The sequence below is a fragment of the Delphinus delphis genome, chromosome 3, assembly GCF_949987515.2.
Source record: "Delphinus delphis chromosome 3, mDelDel1.2, whole genome shotgun sequence".
Classification (NCBI taxonomy): domain Eukaryota; kingdom Metazoa; phylum Chordata; class Mammalia; order Artiodactyla; family Delphinidae; genus Delphinus; species Delphinus delphis.
In genome coordinates this window covers 54626312-54647337 of record NC_082685.1, presented here as the reverse complement: position 1 = coordinate 54647337, position 21026 = coordinate 54626312, and the positions used below count along the sequence as shown (strand labels likewise).

The 21026-nt window shown below is 52.2% G+C and overlaps 1 protein-coding gene across 2 annotated transcripts; it reads right to left on the bottom strand.

The window, feature by feature from the left end:
* Positions 1-9682: 9682 nt before the first annotated feature.
* SPRY4 (sprouty RTK signaling antagonist 4) lies at positions 9683-20350 on the bottom strand. Of its 2 annotated transcripts, XM_060008628.1 has the most exons (3): positions 20227-20336; positions 17099-17163; positions 9683-10746 (listed from the first exon to the last, which is right to left on the bottom strand). In XM_060008628.1, the coding sequence occupies exon 3, from the start codon at positions 10697-10699 to the stop codon at positions 9800-9802; it is 900 nt and encodes a 299-aa protein (XP_059864611.1). In that variant the 5' UTR covers positions 10700-10746; positions 17099-17163; positions 20227-20336; the 3' UTR covers positions 9683-9799. The 2 variants fall into 2 exon arrangements, with proteins under 2 accessions (XP_059864611.1, XP_059864613.1); XM_060008630.1 differs by lacking the exon at positions 17099-17163 and having other exon boundaries at positions 20227-20350.
* Between the last annotated feature and the right edge of the window lie 676 nt (positions 20351-21026).

The following is a 21026-nucleotide window of genomic DNA, read 5'->3' as shown; positions in this document are numbered from 1 at the left end:
AGATCTTTGCATTCCACGAGTGCTTCTGCAGCAATGCAGCCAGGTCTTCCTCCTCTGTAGCCAGGGCTCAGGCCTCTTCCCACACATCAGCCATCCCCATAATTGGCTGGCCAGACACCTTGCTTTGCCTCTTCCCAGTGTCCAGGGGTGGGATCACAGGTAGGAAAGCAGAGGCTCTGTAGTCAGGCTTGTGTGACCTTGGGCATATGACTTCACCTTCTAGAGCCTCGGTTTCTTCATCTGTAAAATGGGTACAGCCGCCGAGCGAGGATGAAAGGAAATAATGGATCAAAAGCACTCGGTTGGCACCAGGCTTTAAATACTCAAGTGCTAATCACACGAGGTAGAAGCTGGTCCTATTGTTTACATCATTCTGATTACGTGGTGGAAACCCAACATCCTCTCACATGGCTAGCTTTAGGAACAGAAATAAAGCCTGAGGCCATTGTCCCTTCCCCTTTGACTCTCTTCTCGGTATATCATTAATTAATTAACACGTTTAACAAATATTTATTGACTGCCACTCACGTGCCAGATGCTGTGCTGGAAACTTCCCAAGGGGCGTGGTGTATATGGAAATACTGATCCCCATGCTCAGGCCAGTGGGTGTGGCTGGGAGAGGACAGAGGCCCAGACCCTGGAGTGCTGCCCGTCACTGGCAAGTGACCTGCGGGTTTACCGCAGTGGAAAGCTTCTGTGTGCGCCGTGACAAAGGCCAGGCAGCCCTGAAATCATGAACAAGAAGCCTCAGAACAAGGGCTCATCTCTAGGGGGGAACAGACAGGCTGTGAACAGACAGGTGTGAACAGGTCATCACAACGTGTTGCAGGAGGGCAGGAAGGAGACCAGTGAAGATCAGAGAGGACCGGGGCGAGGCTGAGGGGGGAGGGGGTGCTGGTAGCATCATTACTGTTGATGTCACTTTTGGGGAATTTTTGGTAGGAGACACTAGATTGGCTCACAAGTGCTTGAAAACCACAGTTTCCTAGAGAGACAGAAAGCCTGGCTCCTCTTCTTGGCGTTGCAACCAACCCATTGCGTGACTTGGACAAGCTGCTTTCAGGGCCTCACCTCCCCGTCCATATGATGGAGGTGAGTGGATTGGACCAGTGATTCTTCACATTTTGATGGGTCACATACCCCTCTGAGAATCTGGAAAGTGTCTCTCAGACAAAAAGCACAAACAGGGGCTTCCCTGGTGGCGCAGTGGTTGAGAGTCCGCCTGCCGACGCAGGGGACGCGGGTTCGTGCCCTGGTCCGGGAAGATCCCACATGCCGCGGAGCGGCTGGGCCCGTGAGCCATGGCCACTGAGCCTGCGCGTCCGGAGCCTGTGCTCCACAACGGGAGAGGCCACAATAGTGAGAGGCCAGCGTACCGCAAAAAAAAAAAAAAAAAAAGCACAAACACACAGAAATTTATCTACAGTGTCAAAGGGCTCCTTCTACCCCGCCCCCCTACCCCCAAATCCTAGGCTAAGAAGCTCCGGCTTCCATGACCTCAGATGTCCTCTCTGGGATTATGATTCTGGCACCTGTGCCTGAGTGACATGCCTACAGGGTGGGCATCCTTAGGAAGCCCTCTAGATGGGGGTTGGGACATCTTGTTTTGGGTTTAACTGCCCAAGGAGACCAGTCAGACTTGACACCAGCTGGTGTCAGGAGCAGAGAGCAGGCTGATGATGTAAAAAAGAGAAGCAGACTGGGCTAAGGGACATCAAGGTACAAACACCATGATCAATGCCAGCTGGCGCTCAGCCCAGGGGACTCGGGCAGTGAACTGGGGTGGGAGGGATACTATGTGAGAGTGAGGGGACCCTGCCCTGTTAGCAAAAGCCCGTTAGTTGCCTTTCAACTCTGACCATTTGCTGCAATGGGGAGCCCAGAGCAGCCAGCGCTTTTTTTAAAATTAATTAATTTATTATTTACTTTTTTTGGCTGTGTTGGGTCTTTGTTGCCGTGCGTGGGCTTTCTCTAGTTGCGGCGAGCGGGGGCTACTCTTCGTTGCGGTGCGCGGGCTTCTCACACGGTGGCTTCTCTTGTTGCGTGCAGAGCACGGCTCTAGGTGCGCGGTCTTCAATAGTTGTGGCACACAGCCTCAGTAGTTGTGGCTCAAGAGCTCTAGAGCGCAGGCTCAGTAGTTGTGGCACACGGGCTTAGTTGCTCCGAGGCATGTGGGATCTTCCCCGACCAGGGCTTGAACCCATGTCCCCTGCATTGGCAGGCAGATTCTTAACCACTACGCCACCAGGGAAGTCCCCTGCCAGCGCTTTTTATTTTTCATGAGAAGTTTTAGATCTGGGCTTGGAAACCTCTTCATTTTCAAAGAACAACCAACAGTTTTTGAAAACACTGTGGGCTGTAGTCTGTGGTCTCCTGCCTACATGGTCCACACTTCCAGGCTAAAGATGGAGAAACTGAGGCTAAGAGGAAAGGAGGCTGAGTTCTTCTATTCTCCGCCGTCCTATGAGACATATTTTCACCTCTGAGATATTGGTAACAACGTTTATCAGTGCTGCACACAGCCATTGTCGAATCCTCCAACTGCTGTTAGAAGGGCAGTGACCCTCCCGAGGTCACACTAGAGAAGGTGGCAGAGCAGGGCCCTGGGCATTGGGACCATAAGGCTCAGTTGCTCTTCCCAACACATGGCCCTAAGAGGAGAGGCCTGCGGAAGTGGCAGTCACTTCTCAGTGAGGCCCAAGGCCCTGGCTGTGCCCCCTCTCTGGGAAACGGCTCCGTCTGGATGGACACTAGTTCTTTAATCCGATTAGATCCGGCACCTCAGAGAGCCTTGGTAATCCAGGGCTGGCTGGAGCATTGCCTGGAAACTGGTCAAGCAGTAGCCTGGGGGGTTGGGAGGAACTCAGCTTGTAAACATGGGGGTCCCCCAGACCCTAGCCCTGCTGCCTTCCACTCCACCCGGGCTGCTGTGGCCCTGGTCTGTGCCCTCTTTGTACTTTGCCCCTGGAAGCCCAGAGGGGGACCTTCTCCCTTAAACCCCGTGTGTGCGTCTCTCCCGGAGCAGTTCTGCCGCCCCACACACCCACAAGCCACCAGACTACACTTCTGAATTAGCTGGGTTAAGCTCCCCCTCTCCCCTGTTAAGCTTCTTGTCTCTGGCCACCACAGCCCAAATAATTCCACAGGTCTGGGGAAGCAATTCCTCTTTTAATTGCAGAGGAAGTGAGGAAGGCTGGCCAAGAGCAAAGTAGGGAGGGTTGTTACAATGTCATGTGGTAACGCAGCATCCTTCCTGAGATCAGTTTGAGGATGGGGCCGCAATATTTCATATGGGGTGCTGTGAAGCGGTGCTGATACCCAGGTTCCAGTCCCATCCCAATCAGTCTACGTATTCTTGTTTAAAGATCACCTACTATACTGACATCTACATAAGCACTAGGGGGCATCCCAGGGGAGGTGATCTTTGGATCGGGTCTGAAAGTTAGAATAGGACTTTAGCATGCAGTACACAGGCTGTGGAGGAAGGTCTACCACTTATCAGCTGTGTGGCCTTGGGTGAGTGACTTACCCTCTCTGAGCCTGGGGGGGGGGGTTCTCCTCTATAAAATGAGACTGATTATATCAACCTAATTTGATTGTTTTCAAGATTGGAAATGCTAATGCAGTATCTCTGCTCAGATGCAGTAGCTTTTGTAATGGTTTCCTGAGGCCACTTGACCTCTGTTACTCTGTGAAGGCTTTCTAGAATACTGCAGGTATTCCAACTACTGACTCCACTAGAGAATCACCTGAAGCTCTTCTCTTGCTTTGTCACTGGTGGATTTTCTTTTCAGCGTCCGAAGCCACTCCCTCCCTCACCACGTCCAACGGGAGTGGAGTCAGTCAGGAGGCTGGTTGCATAGTCTCTTCAGGTACAGGAAGGAAAGAGGCCAGACCCAAGGGAGAAAGAAGGTGGGGGAGGAAGGGAGCAGGGAGGGTTCCAACCCTTGCAACAGTTAAATGTTAACATAGGTGTCGGCGTAGGAAGTGTCTTCTAATGACAGAAGGAAACTAGGGAGTTTTTCAATCATCTCCTGCTTAAAAGATACAGATGTATTCATAATTATCCCTTGCCTCAGGCCTTGAGGCCCAGGTGGGCTCCAGAAGTCCTGTGTTCCTGCCAGACAACAGTCCTTAAGGAACATCATGTAGACAATTGGAATGCCGTTTATCGTGCAAAACACAATAAAACCCTGAGCTCTCTTCCTGTCTCAGAGACCCATAAATTATGAAAATTATACCTGCCCCAGGCCATGGACATATTGTTTTATTAAAGTTCCGATGAATAAACTTAAGACTCTTAAAAATGTCCTCTCAGCTTTCATCTGGCGCACACCTCCATCACGGAGCTGTCTGCCGGGGTGCATTCGATGAGCTCACAAGCCAACTTTGGGAAGTTGAGCTCATTTCAAGGTGCAGATTCAGCAGGGCGCAGGGGCCAGCTGGGGAGCTGCAGGAGGGGCTGGGGGCCTCCTGGCCTGATGACAAAGTTGCCCAAGGGGTTCTGGTTGTCTGCCGTCAGAGTTGGGACCTCCCCACAGCTTGCCGCCACTCTTCTGTCGAATGTGCGTCAGGCTTGTTGTGCCCTCATAGGAGGTGTGTGGTTATGGGTGTGGAGAGGGTTGAAATTCTTCTTCTTCCCTCTTTTTTTTTTTTCCAAATTCTATCACTGGGTAGTCTTTTTATTCCATCCTGTGCTTCTTCCCCAAATTAGGCTGCTAAACCTTCAACTTTCCATTTTCCCGTCTACCCTTCAACCATGTAACTAGCAGGCATGTAACACCTTCTCTGACCCTCAATTTCTGCATCTCTAAGAGGTAACTAACAATGGTTTTCGGCCGAGTGTGTTCAGTGCCTGGCAAAAAGGAACCATTCACTACATGCTAAGCCACCTAAGTCATTTCATAACTGGGAACAAAGAGGAACAGGGCCGGTCAAAGACAGACAGTGGAGGCACATGTGGAACTTTTTCTCTAGACGCTGTATTTTAAAAAACAAGCTCCCATTTGTTTAGCTCCCATTTCCTCCAGAGTATTTGGGCGAGTCTAAGCAATAGAGAAAAAGTAAAACCAGGGGCAGGCCTGACCCATGTCCCCACCTATCAGGACACCCAAGACTTAAAGCCTGGTACAGTATCTGGGACTGAGCCAACGAAAAAAAAAACCACCTCCAAGTGTCAGTTACTTAGCTTGTCAGGAGTGGGACAGGCCACAAGGTCGGGCCAAGGAGCAGACAAGACCACAACGAGCAAGGACATCTTTTGTGCCTTCTTGGATGGTGACCAGGGAATCCTTGGAACGCAATGTGTTTGGAGATCTCGATGAGGACCCCGAGGCTTTCACAACGACTTGGAAGACACCATAACCGGTGACCCCAGAGAAAACCAGAGCTGGACCCAGGGCTCCTGATCTCACCTCTCCCTCCAGCCCCTTCCCCCCACCATTGCTGGCTGTCGGACCCCACTTACTGGTAACAGAAAAATGTCTATTTCTCAATTCCTCTTTCAGCAAACAAGAGGTATGTGTTCACATAAAAGTCAAACGTTCCTTGTGATTGGCATATGAATCGAAAGCAGATCATCTGAGAAGTGGCTGCGCGGTGGGGAGATGGAGGGATAGATAGACGGAAGGTGCACTGGAAAGGCAGAGGCAAGTCATCTAATAGATGCAAGTCTTTAGAGGTCAGAGGGGACGGGTTTGTGCAACATGCACCAATCTAGTGAAAATAAGGAAGATGCCAAGGGCTTTTGTGTTTGCCTTCCATAAGCCTGTAGGTGTAGGTACGTGAAAATCTGCTCGGGGGCGCCAAGGCTAAAAGGAGTTGCAGAATTTTTGTCAACTGGGCAGGTCAGATGAACCTCTCCCACTTCCCAGGTTTGCTGTCCATCTGTTATCAATGCACCCTCGTGTAGGGGAGGGCTTGCCGGAGGACTTAGCACCTGGCGGGATTCAGCTTCATAAGAAAGTGAAGCTTTCCTCCACCGACTCTCAGGTCATCCTAGAGGAAGGACAAGGGCCAGGAGCCCTCTCCCTCTGCCTCTTTGTCTGCCAGAGCTTGGCTAACTCACTTCCATTTGTTCTTTGACAAGCGTGCCACCTTGCTGGGTGAAGATGTTGGGAGTGTGAACACACAGACACATAGAGAAACGGCAGTCCTGCGTATATTTAACAATATATATTTATATATATTTTCTAGATCAGTACATTCAGTTTTTAACTTGCTTTTTCTTCACAAACAGAAGAACTCTTACAATAGTAGACTTTCTAAAATAAATACTATTAAAATAGAGCTTCAAAATAAATATTCTATACAAAGGAAACCTTCTGTGGTAACTTTTGATGTGGGGTGAGAAGGGGTTACAGTGAAGAGGGAAAATGTGCCAGGGTGGGACCCTTGAACAGCTTTTCTGTTTGTAACATGAAACCAAACCGTGGGGCAGTGAGAAGAGAAAGCAGGATAAGACACCACACAGTTACCCACAGCAAAACATGGCAGCGCAAGATTTGTCGTCACCTGTCACAGTAAGCAGAGGGCATGAAAATGCTTACCGAAGGCATGAACCAGAAGGTCAGTGAAGCTTGCGGGATGCCCTGGTGACTTGCGCGGTGTCGAGTTGTGCTGCCTACACCCCACCGGACATCCCCTGGGGCAGCAGAGACCGTGAAGGTGACGGGAGGTGGATGCTGGTCCCAGCCCACACTTTCCACATTTGGACTCATCATAATCTAACTGGGCCTCGCTCGATGCCCAACAGGGACGCACGCAGACTCCAGAACACGGAAAGAACCGGGCGCATCACGTGATGGTCTTCCATCTCGGTCAGCTGTGAAGGGCCCGTATCAATAGCAGGGACTGGTCTTGACTCCTCCCAGCCAGGGACCTTCAGAAGCCTTGGTTGTACCCCGTCTACCTGCGAGGGCTGGGCTCTCCTAGACCCAGTTCCCAGGGTGCCGGCTGGGGTGTTGGGCCTTCACAAACCCACCCTTGAGGGGAAGCAGCCTCGGCCCCTTAGGACAAGCATCCTGGACCCAGGTTTGTGGATCCCACCCCCGGTTCCAGGCAGAACCACCAGCCACCCCAGGTTGAACAGAAGTGGGAAGCAGCTGGCACTTTTCAAAAAAAGGTCAACACGAGGCATAATCCAGCCAAGCAGGCCACTGGTGACAGGACACGCAACCAGCCAGAAGCAGCCACAGAAATGGGTCGTGTTTCTGCGAGCTTGGTCCCTCAGTGGCCCTTGACTGGCCCCCGGGGGCCACAGGCAAGCCAGTTTTATTTTTTCTTTTTGCCAAGGAAAACATGCTGAGGGACAGCTATGCGACAAAGCTGGGTGAACTGAAGCTGAGCACACAGGACAGAGTTCTGCAGACATCCATCTAGCAGGCTAGATGCAAACCAAAAAGAAGAAGCCAAAACAGGGGGAAGGGAAAAAAGGAAGCCAAAACCCAGAAAAATCCATGTTTATAACTATATACACAAAAGGTCAGGGTTTAGGAGGCTGTTTGCCAGGTAACAGGGTCTATGTAGATAGAGATGGTGGGGTAGGGGTATATGTATGTATGTATGTGTGTATGTATGTGTGTGTGTGTGTGTGTGTGTGTGTGTGCACAGCTTATGTAAGTCAATTCTCCACAGAATGTGCGTGTAGAACTCCAAAGATCACCAAAGTGCAACTTGCCACTGGGTCAAGTTTCCCATGGAGACGTTTGAGGGAGGGGCTTTGGGAAAAGTTCTGAGGTCTCACCAAGCGAGGACGTGTGCCCTCTTTTTTGGGGTAACCTCTGCACACCTGTTCTGAGAAAACATCTCCAGTCCCTTCAGTACACATGTGATACATTCAATTAGGATACGTGGTTGGCTGAATGTGTTTCTTCTACCATTCCCTCTGATTTGTGCGGGAACATCCACACATCCATCACGACTGTGGCAAAGGGAGCTACAGGAATCAGCCTTAGGAAACGCAGATGCAGTATTTCATATTTGCCTTTTACAAGCCAGCATATGTTATATAAATAAAGCCTAAAATAATAAGACCCTCCCCTCCTTTCCACCAGTCAATAAATACCTACGGTTACAATTAACTTATTCTAAATCATAAGATGTTACTACTAGTCTTCAAGAAGGAAAAACAAAAAAAAAAAAGTCCTTGAGAAGCACTGGGTGCATGACCATCGCAGCTACCTGCCTCCTTGCCTCCTTCCTGGAGGCTGTTCTGTTCCTACAGAACAAACTGGAAATGCCACAAACGCTGTGCCTACTGCACTTCCGATATCACCTGGGGTAGCTTTTCTGACCCAGACTACTTCCTCTCATGGGGGGAAAGAGAGGGAGGCACAAAATACCACACTAAGCGAAAACCCCGCACGATAGCTAGGGAGGAAGGACCGGACACACTACAGCTTTTGCATGCAACAAGTACCTACCCACCGGACGAGCTGCACTTTCTGAGTCCTTTAGCACCTTGAGAGAAAGAGTTGCTACGTCTTTGGGGGCTGTTGGGAGGGGCTCATTGTAGCCACGCACAGAAGCAGGACTCAATCCCAAGAAGCCCCCGGAGAATCTTTCCCCCACCCGCATTCTTCTGACTCCCCCGCCAGGGCTTCCTAACACTAAAATAGACTCTTTTTTCATCATCTGTCTATTTACATTAAAGATACAGACACTGTACACAAAAGGCTATGACAGCAAGCAGCAGAATCAAGAGAGAAGAAACCTACACCCAGCTCGCCTCAACTCTCACTCTGCCAATGGGAGGTGCTGCCTCTCTTCTTTGCTGTTAAAATCCTCTTCTTGGTGGGGAGGGGGATGGTGTTCCTTGAGGTTGCTCGCCCCCCAGATTTTGAAATCAGCCCTTCCTGGGGGTGGCCCAAAAGGAAGCAAGTGTTTTACTGTTATTTCTTAAAACACCGTTAGCATCTGGTTTAATGCTTCTATAAAAACATAATGACTGGATCCAGAGACCACAGCCTCAGACTCATTGGCAAAATGCTATTTGGTCTCGAATTTGCCGCCCTGGCCTTCTCTACCCATAAAGTTTCTGGAAAAGATCTGGGTAGAGAGAACTTGGGACACGTAGCGGGCGGGTGAGTCTGTGACCCAGTAAGAGCCGAAGGACGGTGTTATGAGTGGAACACCCCCAAGAGTTAGTGAGGAAGCTGGAAGGGAGAAAAGGTACTGTGCAGTGGTTCCTAGATCCATCCGTGGCTCCGGGCAGAGCGAGGAACGAGGGGGCTCCCAAGTATATACAACAGGGATCGCCAGGGTCTACACCTTCCCCAAGATGTCGGGGCAAACTGGGGTAGAGGCTGGGAGAAGAAGGTATAGACGGCAAAACTCCAAGGGTCTTCTTCCAAGGTCCCCTGGCCGCTCAGTTACCGATTCCTCCCAGGCAGCCAGAGAGAATGCAAAAGAGCGGGGAGAGAGGGAGGGAGGAGGAGGGCTGGGAAGGCATTCAAGCAGCTGCAACTTCCGGATATGTGTCCACATCTGTGTTCCATCTTCTGAAAAAGAAAAATCGCCCCCAAACCACACCACGCCCCTGCCACTATCTGTTTCACACAAGTTCCAGGACCCTGAAAAAAAAAAAAAAAAACCCAAAGTGCTTCTTCATCCTTTTGGGGAAGAGAAGAATGGGCGATTGTGGTCTCTGTTTCTTCAGAAGCTGGGGGTAGGGAGTGGGCAGACTGGCAGGGTCAGCCTGAGGATGCTAAAACCTCTGGCCTCGCTGTGGTGGCCCCCTCTCAGGTGTGAGAAGGGAACCAAGTTTCCAGGGGGAAGCGCCGGGACTTGACCCCAGGTGTCAGAAAGGCTTGTCGGGTCTGCTGGCCTTGGCGTCCCCGGCGGCTGCCTTGCAGATGACGCTGTTCGTGTGCTTGCAGCGGCATCCGGGGCGGCGCAGGCGGTCATAGCCGCGCTGGGCCAGCTTCACGCAGCCGGTGGCGGGCAGGTAGCAGAGCAGGCAGGGCAGCACCAGGGAGAGGGCGCCCATGAAGGACCAGCGGGCGCAGCAGTTTGAGCGCGAGCAGGAGCAGGGGTGGTCGGCGCAGGAGCCCTCATCGTCCTCGTTGGTGCAGTGGTAGAAGACGCCCTGCACCAGGCACATGCAGGTGCTATAGTTGACCAGCGTCTGGGCGGAGCACAGGCACTCCTGGTTGCAGACCCAGCAGGAGGGCAACGTCCGGGGGGACGCGCACTCCTTGCACTTACACTTCCCGCAGGCCTCGCACAGCAAGAAGTGCTTGTCCAGCTCTGGGGGGACGGCCGGACCCTTGAGGTCCAGTGGCTTGCAGTGGATGGCCTTGGGCTGGATGCGCACGGCCCTCGGGGAGGCCTGGTCAGCCACGGGCGGGGGGGCCATGTGGTCTAAGAGGCGCTGGTCAGAGGACGTACTGCTGCTGCTGCTCACAGAGCTGGGGCGCCCGCTGAAGGAGATCCAGTGGTGGGTGATGTCCTGGTCACAGCGGGCGGGTGTCAGGGCCAGCTCTGGGGCTGCACCCCGGGTCCGCTTGGGGCCGGTGGGAGGTGCCAGGCCAGGATTGTCGATGTAGTCGTTCTCCACGTGGCTGGTCTTCATCTGGTCGATGGGGAGAATGGTGAGGGGGTGCTGGAGCCGGCCGTGGGCCATACGGCTGTCCAGAAGGGGCTGGACCATGACTGAGCTGGGAGTCAAGGGGACGCTCTGTGGGATCGGGGGCTCCATGGGGCCAGAGGTCCTGGGCTGTGTAGAGAAGCAGGCTTCTAGGGGCCCTGGAGTCGGGGGCGGAAGAGAGAATGGATTCCAGACATCAGTATGTGGCCTGTTAACACCCCCCACCACCCCCACCCCCGTCAGGTCCTTGGGAGCCCAAATGAAATGGGAACTGGAATTCCTCTGGTGGACTCTCCAGCATTATGGCTTAGATGATTAATAATGACAGCAACAACAACAATAGTAAGTGGCAGAAATAACTTATTTAGTACTTACTATGTGCCAGGGACTCTTCTAAGCACCATATTTATTACGTCATTGACTCTTCACAATAAACCTAAAATGTAACTACTATTATTATCCCTTTTCTAGTTACAGGAAACTAATGTTCAAAGTAACTTGTCCACAGTCACACAAAACCATCAGTAGCAGAACTAGGGCTCAAAGCTGTGCCGTCCGAGTTCATTCTTATAACCCCCATGAAACATGCTCCTGATTTAAGACAGATACAGCTTAGCAGTTATAAACACAGGCTCTGGAATCAGGTCCAAGTTCAAATTCTCACCTCTGCCCAGCAGCGTTACTGTGAATGAGGTTCTTGAACCTCTATGCCTTAGTATTTTCATCTGTAAAATGGGTTCTTGTGAGGACTAAATGAGAAAATGCATATCTAGGACCTAGCATTTTGCCTGACACACAGCACATACTCTAACTTATCACCATCCCAGAGAGCAACAGTTTAGATTTCCTGAGCACTAATAAGCACGAGTATTAAGTACCAAGCGATGTGCTGCATGCTGAGGATGTGGGGACCATGACAGACAGTCCCTGTATGCTCCCATGTCGTTTATCAGCTGGATAAACAAAAGCCTTTATTTCAGATAATCACAAGAGAAGGAAGAGCTGTATCTGATGCCTGCACATCCAGGATATTAACTTATTACCACTACTTCTGAGAGCAGCAACATCTAGTGGCTAATAACGCCTGGGTAGGTGCACCTCTGACAACTTGGATGGGAAATCCTCCCGAGGGGCACTCACATCACCCATTGCCAAGTGCTGAGCTGAACATTCAGCCTAAATGCTATTTACTAGAATAGCTAAGCCAACCCTGGATCAGTTTCTAATTTCACCGAGAGAGTGCAATTTTAAGTTGGAATCCGGCCAGAGATTCAACTGCAGTGCCTGACACGGAACCCCAGGAAGTCACTTAAATCAAAGAGCGGAAACGGCTTGGTTCAAATTTAGAAAGTGCACATTGTTTTCTATTAAAGTGCCATTTCCTCGCCTGCTGACCTTTACATTCAGAATTCGGCTGGAGATCAATTTAAAGAAATAGCAACAGAGGCCAAGACCCCTGCCCAAGGGGGCACGATTTGGAATCCCAGAGAAAGATTAGACTCTGGGAAGATTCCACCGGGCTTGGGAGTGAGGGACACAACAGATAGCCAGGGTTCGGATAAAAGGGAAAGATAACCACCTTTGGCGGGGGTGGGGGGAAGACCATTGGATTAACGTGCTACGGGATGGGGTTTCGGTAAATGCTTTTTCAAGACGCTAATGATGTTCTGATTTGGAGAGCTGACCCTGTACCTCCGTTATTAGGTTCACCTTGCCTCAAAGGTGATGCTTAAGAAGGGGATGTGGATAGGTTTCCACTTCCAGTTCTAACCCTGTATCCTTCCAGACTTGGGACACACAGTTGGTCATGCCAGTATTCCAATCACAGGAGAATGACACCTGCCCCGAGTGACACATCCATACTTATCAATGTCTCTATAGTAAAGAATGAAGAGAGAAAAAAGGCATTCAGGGCAACTCTGTTATTATACTTCCCCTGCTTGGAAACAACAGTTTGATCAGAAATGGTTAAATTGGGGAAGGGCCTCTTTAGATGCTTTCCAGCCTGTCTGAAATAAAGAGCTAGGTCTAGATGCGAAGTTCATGAAGTGGATGAAAGGGAGCTTACCCACAAGGTTCTCATCTGTATACTGCAAGGAAAAAAGCATTAAGTCTTTTCTGCAAGGTTCATTGCTCAGTCAACTGATACTTCCCCTTCGCAAAGCCATGAACTATGGGCTCATGAACAAGGGCTTTGCTCCCACAGTCCTATCTACTTGAGAGAGATTTCTGTGCACAGTTTCTCCCAACTCAGAGGATGTCTGCCTAGAGGTAGCCTGCCTCCTGCCTCCTGCCTCTGTGCTCCCTCCACATGTCAGGAGAGCATCATCTTCAAAGAAGAGACTTCCCCGTGGCAGAGTTAGACTGAAGTGTCTGGCAGGTCTGCCACCAAGAAAAGTCATCTGCCAAGGCAGCCTCCTTTGGGGATCCCGGGGTCAGGGCTGGATGCGGGGGGATGTTAGTTAAGCATTCAGAGAGAGGAGTTTTTCCAAGGATCAAGTTGGCCACGGGGCAGAACTTCAGGGGATGCTACCTCAGCCCACTTGATTCTTTGCAGGTACTCCAAAGCCTTGCTTCTAGAATAAGTGGGTTTGGGGTCAAGAGAAGGTTAGGAGCCACGGGTCCCAGACCTTTGCCTGGAGGAAAAGGTGTGACTAGGCAGAAGAATGGAAAATGCTGACAGAGGCACAGGAGACGACTCTGGCGCCAGCCAAGAGGTGCCTCAGCCAGAACCCCCCAACCAGGACAAAGACAACGCGATTCCCTTATTCCAGAAGCTCAGGGTCCTGCCAACAGAACGTCGGTGGTGGTGTGAAGGTTGTATTGCCCCATGTAGTTGGGCTTTTTGCCTCTTAGGACTAGGATTGGGACTGGCCATGCTGTGGGTACTCCCTCCCCTATACAGTTTATCCACTCTCCTTCCCCTGGTTCTATCCCTGGGGTTCTATAAGAACGGGCACACTTTCTATGGAGGAAGCAAAAGGCATGGGCAGTGCTTGGGGATTTTAATAGGCCGTGGAATCACAAGGCAGATTCATGGAAAAAGTCCCATGGAAAAGTCCCACCAGGAAGCCAGGGTGGGCGCAGCGCCTGCAGGCGATGGGGATATTGGCATTAGCAGGCTCCCATCACTCTCCAGAGGCAGCTGTCAACATCTGGGCCTGCACTCAGGGCCAGACGTGGGGGTGGGAGCTCAGTCCACGATGACTCAGCTCTCTTGGGACACGCTGCATCCAAGATGGCTCCAGCAGGCATATTCTAAAATGCATCTTCCCTATCACGACCCTGACGGAAGATGCCTTCCGGCCACCAGGGGCTCAGAGCTGTACCACTGCAACCTTCTCAGGCTTCACGGCCTCACCTCCCAATTAGCCGGGACCCTCCGCAGGAGGGTGGAATTCATTTGGCTGACAAGAAAAACAACTTCCCGATAGCCTGTTTGATAACCCCTCAACACAGCTAGACGGTGTCTCAAACCCCGCCCCCCCAAGTCCGCAGCTTAGAAGATTGATCCCTACTCACTGGGACACACCCACCCTCCAGTCTGAGCAACGCTGCCGAACTTAAGTGCAGTTTAATATGTACTCTGCTTCCCCGGCAAGGAAGGAAGAGATTTATCATACAAATAGGAGAGAGGAGGCTTTGCCTCATTTAGGCTGTTTGGGAGACTGATGGCCAATTTGGAAGACTGTGGACAGAGAAACAAAGCCAGCAGTCCACTTAGCCAGAGACGCACCTCTATCGAATTTTCGGTGGCAGCCTTATGGATTAGCACGAGGAAGGGAAACTTTTACCTCCGTTCCAACCTTCTACTAATAATAATTAATAATTAGGGGAGGGCTTCCCTGGTGGCGCAGTGGTTGAGACTCCGCCTGCCGATGCAGGGGACATGGGTTCGTGCCCCAGTCCGGGAAGATCCCACGTGCCACGGAGCGGCTGGGCCCGTGAGCCGTGGCCGCTGAGCCTGCGCGTCCAGAGCCTGTGCTCTGCAACGGGAGAGACAGCAACAGTGAGAAGCCCGCGTACCGCAAAAAAAAAAAAAAAAAAAAAAAAATTAGGGGAGCAGCAAGCATTTATGAAACATTTCTTGGTGTCAAGCTCTGTGCTAAATCCTCAATGATTTTCTCCTTCAATTCTCACCATCCCCTTGGAGGATAATACCCATTTTGCAGAGGAAGAACAAAGGGTCATAGAGCAGGCAAGTGGTCGGGGCAGGATTCGAATCCAGGCAGCAGAGGCTCCAGAGGCTGCAACTTCAGCCCTGCGACCCTGACTTGCAATAACTCCTGGGTATTCATGGAAGGGCACGGAAGCACCCTTCTCTCTTATAGCCATGAACTCCGCCAGTCTCCCAGGTCTGCCACCAGCCCTCAGGGAACCTCACTGGGCCATCTTCAGGTTCTTACCCAACCAGTCTGGAAATGAAGCCAGACAGGGCTGACATCAGACTGGCCCCCAGTTAGGGGAATTTTCAGTGTGGAAAGCAGAGGCTGGGGGGTTGAAATCTGTCATTAAAGGAAGGGTCAGAGCTCAAGACATCTTCACTTCCATTTTCTTTGGCATCCCTTTTGTCACCTCACACACCCCCATTTTTCTAAGAGTTTTCATTTTTAGTTTTCTTAAGGTTGAATGGGTCTCATTTGTAGGAGCTCACCACAAAGCAGTCCCTAAAAGGAAAGCCTAGAGTGGGCGGGAATCCCGTCTCCTTCCACCTATCAAGTTGAACTTAAGGGTCCCTAGGGCACGTTCATGGATGCGGCTTCCTGGTCCAGGTCTGTGGGGAAGGGAAGGAGGAACTAGGGTAAAAGGAAGGCAGAAGAAGAGAGTCCTAGAATACTGAATCAGCAGGCTATCGAAAAGCCCAGAGCACACTGTCCTGTATTTGCGGCTTCGTCTGTGAGCCTGACATTGCATGTGTACCTGTGGGGAGGGGCTGAGCATCAAGGCGGCAGACAGCTCAATGCAGGCTGGCTGGAAAGAATCAAGAGGCATGTTAAATGTCTGTTCCACCCATCCACCCCTTCCCCTGGACTTATCCCAGGGAGAGGAGTTGGGAAATATTAGGAAAACCTGACAGTTGTACTTTGAAAACTACAGGTCAGCTAATGCCAAATGGCAAGGGGCTCTGAATGAAAGGGTAGTTTCTGCACTGCCCCATTCAGTCCCAGCAGGTGCCTTCAGGGAAGGCTGTTCAAGCCTTTAACAGCTCAGAGAAAAAGGTCTCTAGGCTTCAGGAGAGCCCGCCCACCACTATCTACCACTCTCGCTTGGGTTCTTTGGGACAACACTCCAGTTTAGTTCATTAAGCTCCAACTAAGTAATGACTTATTGCTTCAAAAAGACTTTTTAAAGGGGGGGAAGGGGGAGGAGGGAAGCCAGGGACTTGCCTTCCCTACACTCCATCGAGGGAGACAATCTCTGCTGCAAATAAAGCATTTAGGCAGCTGGATTTGCCTGAGAAACCTTGCTCCTCCCTGCCACCCACCACTAGCACTAAGGAGCTGACCTCTGGCCATAACCTGTCAGAGATCACAAAAGCAGCTGCTTTTCCTCACGTTGTCCCATCCCCAGTTATCAGTTCCCAACCGTTTTCTCTTCTTTTTCCACAACCAGCTGAGCTCCAAAGCCCCGGTGCTAGGGTGAGTGTGAGAGGTCTTGCTGTACTTGGCTCTGGGCTATTCTAACCGGCTACAAATTCTGGCTTCGATGTATTCCCCTCTGAATTGTTGTCTGCTCAGATCCCCTTAAAGAGGGATTAGAAGTCAAGAGTGAGCAAAGAATGGGGCTAGAAGTCTGTTAACTACTGGTACAGTTGGGGAACCACTGGCCCACATGGAAGTTTGGGATGGGGCACCAGAAATCTAAACCCCAGGGGAGAACTCCCCCCCTCACTGACACCAAGATCATTTTATTTGTCCACTAAGAATTGGACTTACAATAATAGACGTTAGCTTACTCCTGGGATGGGGCAGGAAATGACTCCTCCTTCCCCCCAACCAGAAAGAGACAAGGGAAACCACTTTTCTGCAAGTGGCCACCTGCCCCAGAAGGGCCCCTTCCCTCCTCCGTGAGATCCAGCACATCTGTGCTCCCTCCCCGGTGCCCTTGCTTCCTCCACCGACTGTCCTTGGAAAGAACAATCGTGATCACAGCTGAACGGTGGAGCCTCTTAAACCCAGCCACATGTCCCGGATACATCCCCAGCCTCGTCAGCTGTCCGGATCTGCAGGGTGGCCCCAGGCCCCCTCGAGAGCTAAGCATCCTTCGCCTCTTACATCACACAGCACCCCACATCTCCTGTGGAGGAAGGGGCTCCCTTACAACCAAGCCCTCCTTACTAGGCACCCAGTAGTAACAAGGGGCACAGCCCCAGCCCTGCACACTTGCTAGCTGCTCAGCTGGCCCTGGCCCCTCGGGAGGAGTTTCTTCTCCCCACTCTGCAGATGGGGAGACTAAGGGCCAAGTTTAGCACATTTCCTAGCCCCTCATCTGCTTTGACCCAGCCCCTACCTTGGTCTGGAAGAGGTAATACAGTCTTCGGTTATGTTGCCCTTCATCACCTTCTTCCTTTGGCTCTTTTGAGAGAGTAAAAATATATTCCAATGAGTCATTGCTTTCCCTTCTGTCAGGTAGATCCAAGTTGACCGTGAGATGGAACCTTCTCCACTCTTGCCATGTCGACATCCTAAATCCAAAATTTTTTATTCTATCCCTAGATCCGGAGGCTTTCCTCACAAGGGAACTTCCACCTCAGTAGGGCTCAGATGACAGACAACTCTGGATGCAGAACCACATTGAAAGCCGTAACCTTCTAAGAACACTGACCTTCTTCTCTGAAGAGAAGGGGCTCCTCTCTAATAAGCCTCCCGGTACCATCACCCGGGCCCTACCCAAGAGGACGGACCGGGGAAAGAAAAATACTCGTGGGGGCCGGAAGATGTCACATGAAGGGACTAATAGCATTAGACATTGGAACAGAATCCCACACAAAGGATTTATACTTCGGTGATACCAAAGTATTAAACCCCAGGGCAACACACCTCAGGGACATTTCTGGAGGTGTTAATGGGTGTTTTCTCCTCCCTTAGTTTTAAAATCACTGACTTTCAAATTCTGCACTGAAAGGCTGCCTTCATTTGTTTTTCAAGTCAGCCAAACCTCTGGGCAGAGGCAATGTCAGGTTTACCAGAGTGGGGGGGTGGAGTTCCAAAGAGCCCATCTCTCCACCTATTCTGGAAGGATGAAAACAAAAATGACATCTGTGAGCTCCAAATGCCCCCAGCCTCTGCCCTGCTTTAACCGGGAATCATACTATTCCATGTGATCAGTCTCTGCCCACTTCACCCTACCAAAGCTTTAAGGAGATGTTGCCATTTCAGAGAGTAATTTAGTAAAGGTCATGGGAATGAGCAGGAGAGCACTTACTCTAGAGTTCAGAATCTACGAAGGAAGATAACCAAGAGACATCTTTAAAGTCTTCCTCATCAAGCTGACCAACATTTGTCCATCAAGGAGATTTTAGAAATCTGCCACCAAAATGCCCCCTACCCAGTACTGGCCACGCAGCTCAGTTGGTCAGGATGTGCACTGCTCATATTAGAATTCGTCTGGAGCCTTCTGGCAAGTGAGGACCCTCCCAAGGGCTAGGAAAGACAGAAAATTTGATTTCACACTGGACACATCTACAACTTCTTTCCCACCCTTCTGCTGAAAGAGAGAGAAGGAGACAGAGCAAAGAGAGAGGGAGAAAGAGAGGGCTGGGGGTGGGGGGGTGGGGAGAGAGAGAGAGAGGTAGGTGTGGGGGGCATTGTCAATGGCTGCCCTCCCTTTCCTAGTTCTCCCCACACCCACACACTAAGGGAAAAACTGAAACTTTCAGATGTTTATGCTCCATTCGTATGAAGATCCGGGGGAACGCTAAACATTGTGAAATCACCAGTGCAATATTGGGTAGGGCCTCAGGCCAGACAGTGCTTGTTAAGAGATTGATAAACCCACATTTCCTAAACGCTCTGGGCCTTCACCTGCCAGCTTTGTATCCCCCAAGAGGCTCAGAGAGACTGGAGAGCCTTGGTCAGCTAACCAGACAGAGATGCACTTGCTCTCACCCCTCCCCAAACTGGAGAGAATCATGCCACTGGTTTGGAAGCAGGAAAGAGGGGGTTCACCCTGGGTCTGGGCGCCCCATCGAACCCACAACCTTCCTTTCATCGCGAATCATGCTGGGGTTGGGGTGGGGGAAGTGGTCTCTGAGCCTTGATGAGCCAGAAGGCAGCCTTCTGCCCTCTTCCAGGCCTGGCAATATGGATACCCAATCCAGCAGCCGGTACAGGAGGCAGCCAGCAGCTCTTCCCTCTGCCCACCATCCAGCCCCTCCAGCCCAGTTCGCTTCTCCCGTCCATCGCTCAGCCCATCAAGACATGCAACCATTTTCCGCCTCTCCTGCCTCCTCTGCCCACAATCCCCAGACCCCAATCAAAGAAAATTGAGAAACCGTCTTCTTGCACAAGAGCAGCTACTGTCTAAATGCTTTTTGATCGTCTGTATGGAGGGGAAACTGGGCAAAGCCCTGGTCCCAGTGATGGAGCCAAGCTCCAGCTGTCCTGGCTGACCAAATTTGCCCTCACCCCCCTTCATTGCCCCCATAGGCTTGGCGATTCAGAATTTTTAGAACGTACCGTCTCTATCCTTCTCTCTTCTCGGTGATGTCAAGCCTGGTACCACCAAGAAGGAAGGAGAGAAAGCGGGAGCCTTATCTCTCCTACGCACGCAGCCTCTTCCTCCAGCTCCCACACGCCCGGCGTTATGGAAACGCACCTTCAGCCCCTATACCACAGCCCCAGCGCGGCCCGGGGGCCCCGGGACCTGGCACAGCTCGGTGCCCGGAGATAGGGAGGCACGAGGAGGCCGAGGAGCCTCGGGCCCTGCAGAGGCCGGGGAAGAAAAAGGCAACTGCAAGGCAGCTGCACAGCATAAAATGCGGCAGCAGAGCAAAGGTCAGACGGCAAGGAACCGCCTCGCCAAAGAGAGAGAGAGAGCAGAAATGCCCAGTCCCGGCCAGCCCCGCTCTGACCATCGAGGGGGAGGCAGAAGGGAAGAAAACCCAGTCCCTCACGGCTCCGAAGGGGAAAGAAAAACCTACGTCGAGCATAGGCCGCTGCGGCGGGCTGGGGAGATCTACGGCAGAGCTGGCACCGTGGGCAGCGAGCCCGGGGTGGGCGAGCCGCCCAGGGCGAGGGCGCCCGCCGGACCCAAGAGGTGGCTCCTGACGGAGCCTAGAGCCGCCTGTTACAGCGCCCGAGGCCGGTGGTGGCAGGGGGAAAAAGGCCAGGCCAGAAGCAAACTCCCGGGACACGCACGGAGCTTCCGAGTCGTGGAGAGTGGGGAAGCTGTGCTTGGCAGTGCCCGGGGGTCGGGAACGCCGGTGCCAAGCTGTGAACACCCCCGGCGCCTTGCCGGCCCACCCGAGGGCGTCAGGGAGCTGCGGCGCACCGCAGCGGCTCCAGGAGGCGCAGGGAGAGGGAAGGAACACTGAGGCGCGCCTAGAAATAGCGCACCATTTGCCCCAGCCCGAGGGGGAGTCGCGTCGCGACTCAGAGAGGGGCAGCTTCACATCCCGAAGCCGGTCGGGGACTTACTTTGAGGAGCCACAGAGTCACAAGCATTGCTCCACCTCTGTGTGAATTCCCGAACCCGAGTGGGTCTGACGCCGCTGTCCTCACAGACGCCGGCCGGAGGAACCGGCACTGCTCCCTGCGCTGCTCAGCGCCAGCACCGCGCTGTCAGCCCCTCTCGCTGCCTCCGCGGCGATGTTGCAACCACTGCCTGGGAAAATGGCTTTTTTATGAATGGGAGGGAAGGGAGCTCCTGTGCGCACGCGCGCAGTTCGCGATTCTATGAATGGGTGGGCACAAGAGACCCCGCGCGCGCATGCGCCGCGCTCCTTTTTTTATGAATGGGGGGCCGGAAAAGAACTTAACCCGTGATTGCTGGGGCTGGCTCTCGCTCCTCCAGGGGCCGTCGTTCTTTTACAAAGAGGGGTGGAGGTTGTTGTTGCCTTTTTTTTTTTTTTTCCTTTATGAATGGAGGGCGGCGGCGACTGCTGCAGCTGGCTCAGCTGCGCGGGCTGTACCCCCTCCCAGCCTGCGAGAGGAGGTAAAGGCCACCTTCACGCCACTGCGGGCCTGGGCTGGAACCGTCAGTGTTGCTGGGGGGCGGGGGGGCACTGCGGCCTCAGGATCCTGGGCTGAGAGCTGGGTGGGGGAGGACACACCTAGATCTAGGGATTTCTACCCGCCGCAGGCAGTCGGGAGGGCGGGGGAACGGGAAGACCCCTGCTGAGGGCCTTCTCTTTCTCTAGACTAGGGGCGTCGGGGGGCGAGGGGTCTTGAAGCTGCGTTTACCAAAAATTAAGAAAATGTCAAACGTCCATGTCAAA